The sequence below is a fragment of the Penaeus vannamei genome, chromosome 37 (genome assembly GCF_042767895.1).
Source record: "Penaeus vannamei isolate JL-2024 chromosome 37, ASM4276789v1, whole genome shotgun sequence".
In the NCBI taxonomy this organism is placed as follows: domain Eukaryota; kingdom Metazoa; phylum Arthropoda; class Malacostraca; order Decapoda; family Penaeidae; genus Penaeus; species Penaeus vannamei.
Window position 1 is genome coordinate 10,571,952 of NC_091585.1, and position 6,242 is coordinate 10,578,193.

Genomic DNA, 6,242 nt, shown 5'->3' on the forward strand with positions numbered 1-6,242 from the left:
CAAATGATTTCATCAGAAAAAAATACCGATGACTTCTACACCACAGTAACAATAACTACACTTGCAGCTGAGAGGTGTCTTCATGACACTCAGTGAATGAATTAAAATGTTGAAAATCCGTTCCTTCATGACAAAGGAAAAGAAGTGATGGTGTCCTGCATCGTTCACACTTCTTGAGCGAGAGAGAGAGAGAGATAATGAGAAAGAGAGAGGGAGAGGGAGAGGGAGAGGGAGAGGGAGAGGTTGAGGGAGAGGGAGAGGGAGAGGGAGAGGGAGAGGGAGAGGGAGAGGGAGAGGGAGAGGGAGAGGTTGAGGGAGAGGGAGAGGGAGAGGGAGAGGGAGAGAGAGAGAGAGAGAGAGAGAGAGAGAGAGAGAGAGAGAGAGAGAGAGAGAGAGAGAGAGAGAGAGAGAGAGAGAGAGAGAGAGAATGAGAAAGAGAGAGAGAGAGAGAGATAAGTAAATATGCATATAGATAATGATGATAATAATTTAGTTCTATTCCATTTGTTACAATGGTTATTCTCAGTGTGATAGCCTCTCTACTTCATTTTGCCTTTGAATTACCCCCTTTGTGCAAGTAATGGTCGGGGTTACTATTCACAGGCGGTGTAAGACCTGAAAGCGGGTCAGCAAGATTGCAAGACGAGACCACTACCACTGCGTCACACACACACACACACACACACACACACACACACACACACACACACACACACACACACACACACACACACACACACACACACACACACACATACACGCACGCACAGATTATCAATGAACCGTTTTTTTCGATTTGTGATAGGTATTCTATACTAGACAGATATTCATAAATATCAGCTATTAATTTAAATTGGTCATGTAAATGTACCAATGTATTGATTTTTTCGCTACATCTTGAGAAAAATACCCTAGCGATACCGATAGAATGTTATTGAGTAACTAAGCGATACCGATACCAATGCAAAAGTATCGACCGATATGTATTGGCGATACATATATCGCGATACTAGCCATTTGTTTTCTTTTCAGATTACCGGTATCGGTATTCTGGTCTGAACGAAAATTTATAAAACTAAAAGAACGGCGAAGGCCAATGTCCTCAGAGATATAACTATAAGTTTATAACTTTATGAATGGAAATTAATTATAGATATTTTTGTTTAAGCATTGATATACATTATTAGCTTATAGTTTTGATTTTGTTTTTACTAACGATTATATTACGACTATTTTTTATGTCGACAAAATCGTTCGTGTAACCTTTCAGAGCGTTCTTCTAAATCCTCAAACATTCAGCCGGATTTCCTGACTGACAAGTACACACGCCGCAGAGTAGGCATTACTAATTTTGTCATTATTTTACTAATGATTTAACCCTTTGTGCCATAGGTTACTCAGTGATTTACAAATGATAAAGCGGCATTTGTTACTAAAAGATACGCTTCGTCAGTACTGTTTTTACTTGATGGTAGATTATAATATTTACTGCAAGAGCAATCCGATCAGGATTGATATTTGGTTATTTATTATCTTTTAACAGTATCTTTCATTCAAAGCTGACCTACTATTGCAAGGGTATGGACTCCGTTTATTAAGTAGGGTATGGAATAGTCCAAGGAAATTATTAATAAACAAAGTGCAGTGCAGGCTAGTGCACAGGGGCTGCCAACTCCCGGCTCTTAGCCAGGCCACCGTATTTTGTGTAGTACTCTTCAGTGTGTCATGTTATAAAAGTGTAAACTTCCTTAGGAAATTTCAAATACAAAGGTTATTTAAAACTATGTATAATATAGCTTATAGTATAAGTATTGAGTGTCATGATGACCTCTTTGCCTTTAGTCTGACAGAAGTTGAAGGACATCTCATGGGTGTCATTGTTCTGGCAAGATACGGCTAGGTCTACTGCAGATGTTCTGAATGAATTCAAGCGTCTTGTTGGTTTCCAAGAGACGTATTTTATTGTGCATAGTTAGTGTGAGAGGAAGCAGTCTTGACCGATAACTGAAATATAACATGAACTATAAATGGTTGTTATTTATGAAAAAGGTAAAGTTGATATTTCAACTAGCGGTAGAGATTGAAGAGACCGGCATGCGTAGATAGAGCAAAATGGACACCGCCATCTTATAGAGCGAAAGAAATAGAGTGGGATAGAATGTAGTATAAGATGCAGAGGCCTTATATTTACCGTTAAATGAAAAAAAAACGCGCGCAGAGACTAAGTCCAATACACGCTTCCACAGCCAGAGCTCATAATGTCACGTATTTTATAAGTTGGCACAAAATGCTAATAAAAGGGGTATACAGGGGTCTCCCCCCTGTCTAGGAGGGGTTAGGTTTGGATTTCTGGATTTGCAGGATACCCTGGTACATCATCTCTGGAGGGTGCATCGCTCTTGGACAATTACATAGTATGCTGGCAGGGTGTTTAGGGTGATCCCATAAACTTTCCCCTTGCATAGTGCTTAAATGGTAAGCTCAGTCATACAACTTAGATTGTTGAATAGACTTAGTGATGTGGCTTTGGGGACTTAGTTTCTAGTGAGTGCATTTGTACAGTAAAGCATTACCAAAATGTTAAGCAAACTTCAAGACCCTGCCCTGCATTTGCTTCAATCCAAACTCAGGGAAAACTAGTTCATTCACTGATTTAAAGATTATTTCAGCCTCCCAGAGCTGGTATGCCCATTTTTTTTTGTCATCATCTTTTTTCTTTTCTAATCAGCATTTTTTAGAGCATAGGTAATTCTTACAATATAGACAAACTTGCCAGAGACTCCCCAACTCCATGTCACAAAATTGATTTATTAATCTAAGATGCTCTGACTGGATATGGGGAGGGTCGATGAAGAGCTCTGTCTTCATTGCCTTGGTATGCATGACAAGATAGAGCTTAAACTTGGGAGCACCAAGTGTACTCGGTTTGAGAGCGACGCTTCCTGTGATCTTTTGCCTTTATTTGTGGTGTTACTGTTTGTATCTGCAGATTTTTTTTTGTACAGATGACAGCTTGTTATTGTTCGCCAAAAGAAAATAACTTTCATTTGCCTTAACTTCATGCATCCATACTGTAAAGATTGACCAAATGTAGAAACAGTAAAGGATCCTTTGTAAAATCTATCATGTGGGATACTTTTTTTTTTTCACTTGGCAATATAATGAAATGCTCATGTGAAGGCAAGGATTGTTATGCAACAATAATGGAAATACTCAAAATGGTAGACTATTTTAGTGATATACTATCAAATAAGGAACCAGTCTTCCTTGAATTCATGGTGGAAGTTTTTTGGCCTGTGCTGAAGTGTGAAAGGTGTGGAGGCCATGGCGATTATGAGACTTTGTCAACAGTGGATATGGTGATGGGTACAAGAATAACCTTTTCAAAGAAAACTGATGGGAATAAAAGTAAAACAAATTGAGTAGTATTAAAAAGCTGGCAGTTGTTATCAAGAGTGAAACACCATCCAGAGATTAAGTTCCAAAACCAGGGTATCATGTGAACCCAAATACTCAACATAACCTTTCCTACCTTCTACTTATTCCCTAGACAGGGGGGGTAACCCCCCCTGTATCCCCCATTTATTAGCACTTCATGCCAACCTATAGAAAAGGGACATTAAGAACTGTCTGTGAAGGTGTTGAAGTACTTAGTCTCTGATCTGTGCTATGCAGCAGACATTTTCATCATTTACCGGTAAATATGAGGCAGCTGCAGCTTAAACTATGTTGTTTCTTATTCTACTACTTACTCTCTATAAGATGGCATTGTCCATTTCCTTCTGTGTCTGCCCATCGCTCTCTGTAACCTTTACTAAAAAGCCTTTTTATATTTTATCTTTCTTGGAAGGCTGAAGTGTGTGATTATGAATTCTTTTCCTCAGGATGACTGAAGTTATTGGCATCACCCCCCTGCCAGGTGTGGAGTATCCACTGAATGTTCAGTACTGTGGCAACTGCACCATGCCAGTTGAGGTATGTATTGACATTTTTTCCTGCTTTTATTTACCTTCCTTTGGACATAGCTTTTCCTGCAAGCAGTTAGTGGAGATAGTAAACCTAGTCCTATTTCCTGTGTACTTTCATTAATTTCCTTATCAATAGGCAGAAAAATACAAATATATAAATGTTGCTAAACTGAAATTAAAAAGCATAATATATTTTACAGCAATATATTTGCAATGAGATGATTAAACACTCTCTCACTCACCCCCCTCCCTTTCTCTCCCTCCCTCTATCCTCTTTTTTTCCCCCCTTCCTCCCCTGATTCTCTTGCCCTTTCCCATTAACTCCCTTTTTTTCATGTATTTCTCTTTCTATCCATATCTAAAATCTTTGTTTTACTTGAAAATTTGTATTTGTATATATGTATGAAGTACCATTTTGCCTTTTTCACATATGCTGTAACATTTGATGCTTTAAACAAATGGTAAAAATCTGTAAATGAATATTTTTTCCATTGCAGTACTGTGAATATTACCCAGCCTATGACAAATGCAAGCAATGGTTGGAGAAGAATCTTCCAGATATGTTCCAGGAACTCATGGCTGGAGGTAAAATATGGAACAGTCTTTGTCCTTGGTCTGCGAACAATTGATTTGTAAAATGGATGATATGGAGAATTAACTTATTCATACTACTACATAATTTGTGGCTTTTTAAATAGTAATAGGATGTTCTGTCAATCTTGTTATAGCAAGTGCAGCTGGAGAGGATGGTGCTGATGAAGAAAAGAAGAGACAAAAGCGAGGAGGAAAGGGAATTGTGAAGGCCAAGAAGAAGGCAGATGAAGGCCCAAGGAAAGTGGTGGTGTTTGTGGCACCTCGTGGAAAGAAACGTAACACTGTTATTACCGGACTAAAAACCTTTAGTAAGTGCTTTGATTCTTTTTGATTAGGGTTCAAGGCCTCTCCTGTGAAGCAAGAAAAGTTCTTTATGTTGATTTAGCTTTTTTACCTTCACCTGTGCCTTATAAAATCACCCTTTTCAGATATTGACCTAAAGGTAGCAGCTAAATTCTTCGGCACCAAGTTTGCTTGCGGTTCATCAGTAACTGGAGATGATGAAATAGTTGTTCAAGGAGATATTAAGGATGATCTTCTTGATATGATTCCTGAGAAATGGCCTGAGGTAAGTACAGGATTGCTTTTTTATGTTTTCTATGTTTTCTACTTGTCAGATTATTTGTAAAACTGCATCCATAAACTTCTCTCCTTGAGGTGGGCTGTAGCACATTTTAAAAAATTGTCAGTTTTACATTTGCTGCAGGAATAACACACTTCTTTTCTAATTTGAATCTAGTCATACATTCTTTTCTCTTATTTTGTGTGATATTATATAAATTAAGTTTTTAGCAAAACTTGTGCATTTTTACCTCCTACCCACATGTAGGACGGATGGTTCTCTTAAGAATATATAATTGTTTTAATGTCAGATTTATAGAGATATTTTATGGTACTTTTATTAGGGAACAAACATACTGTCTGGTTGACTTCAAAACAGAGGAAACTCATATCAGGTCTTTCAGAAAATGCACAGAGGGAGAAAAACACCTTCTTTTTATGTAACAGATTATTTTTTTAGATTCAGAACTTAATCAACAGTTGAAAGAATCATTAATCTTCAGAACTTTTGGTATTTCTGATTAGTCAGGAGCATTTACGAGAAGATAAAGTAAAACTTGATTTGAAAACAAAGTAAAGATTGTTTTCTTATTTTAATTATTTTTTCAACAGATTGATGAAGAGTGCGTGGAGGATGGTGGAGAACACAAGCGGTAATTTCAGTAAATGTTATAACCTAATGTAAAAGAGACATTTTATGGTTCTATAGCTTATAAATTGGTTCTGAAAATAGCTCAAACATTCGTAAAAAAAAAAAAAAATGTTGCCAATGTTTCATATCACATATAGGTTTTATATTGAACTTGTTAGAATCTTTGATTTCAGTAACAAAATTGTGTCAGAATCTTTGATTTCAGTAACAAAATTGTCAGAATCTTTGATTTCAGTAACAAAATTGTGTTAACCTAAAAAATGAATTGGAAAATTAATGTAATATTTTATCACCCTGAACTCCTCTACAAGTAAACAATTGATATACTCATCTAGATTACACATAATTACTGAGTGTCATGTTTTGATGGTGTAAGATCCTCAAGGCTTAAGATTACAGTTTCTTAGTGCTAAAAATGTATAAAAAGAAACAAAAAATGTGTTTTCTATTGTCTAGGCCCAAGTTAT

At 36.9% G+C, this 6,242-nt stretch overlaps 1 protein-coding gene across 2 annotated transcripts; it reads left to right on the forward strand.

Annotated features, from left to right (window-relative positions):
- Window positions 1-1,231: 1,231 nt before the first annotated feature.
- DENR (density-regulated protein) lies at window positions 1,232-6,052 on the forward strand. 2 transcript variants are annotated; one of them, XM_070115522.1, is made up of 6 exons: window positions 1,232-1,335; window positions 3,885-3,975; window positions 4,466-4,553; window positions 4,697-4,870; window positions 4,991-5,130; window positions 5,736-6,052. In XM_070115522.1, exons 2-6 carry the CDS (start codon window positions 3,886-3,888, stop codon window positions 5,778-5,780), a joined length of 537 nt encoding a protein of 178 aa, XP_069971623.1. In that variant the 5' UTR covers window positions 1,232-1,335; window position 3,885; the 3' UTR covers window positions 5,781-6,052. The 2 variants fall into 2 exon arrangements, with proteins under 2 accessions (XP_069971623.1, XP_069971625.1); XM_070115524.1 differs by having other exon boundaries at window positions 1,300-1,319.
- The last annotated feature ends 190 nt before the right edge of the window (window positions 6,053-6,242 follow it).

What these genes read in the sequence shown, in the direction of transcription:
- DENR (XM_070115522.1), top strand. Translation starts at nt 3,886, where the DNA reads ATGACTGAAGTTATTGGCATCACCCCCCTGCCAGGTGTGGAGTATCCA. An exon ending in ACTGCACCATGCCAGTTGAG is followed by an intron (nt 3,976 to 4,465) that starts GTATGTATTGAC and finishes TTTCCATTGCAG; the next exon opens with TACTGTGAATATTACCCAGC. An exon ending in CCAGGAACTCATGGCTGGAG is followed by an intron (nt 4,554 to 4,696) that starts GTAAAATATGGA and finishes ATCTTGTTATAG; the next exon opens with CAAGTGCAGCTGGAGAGGAT.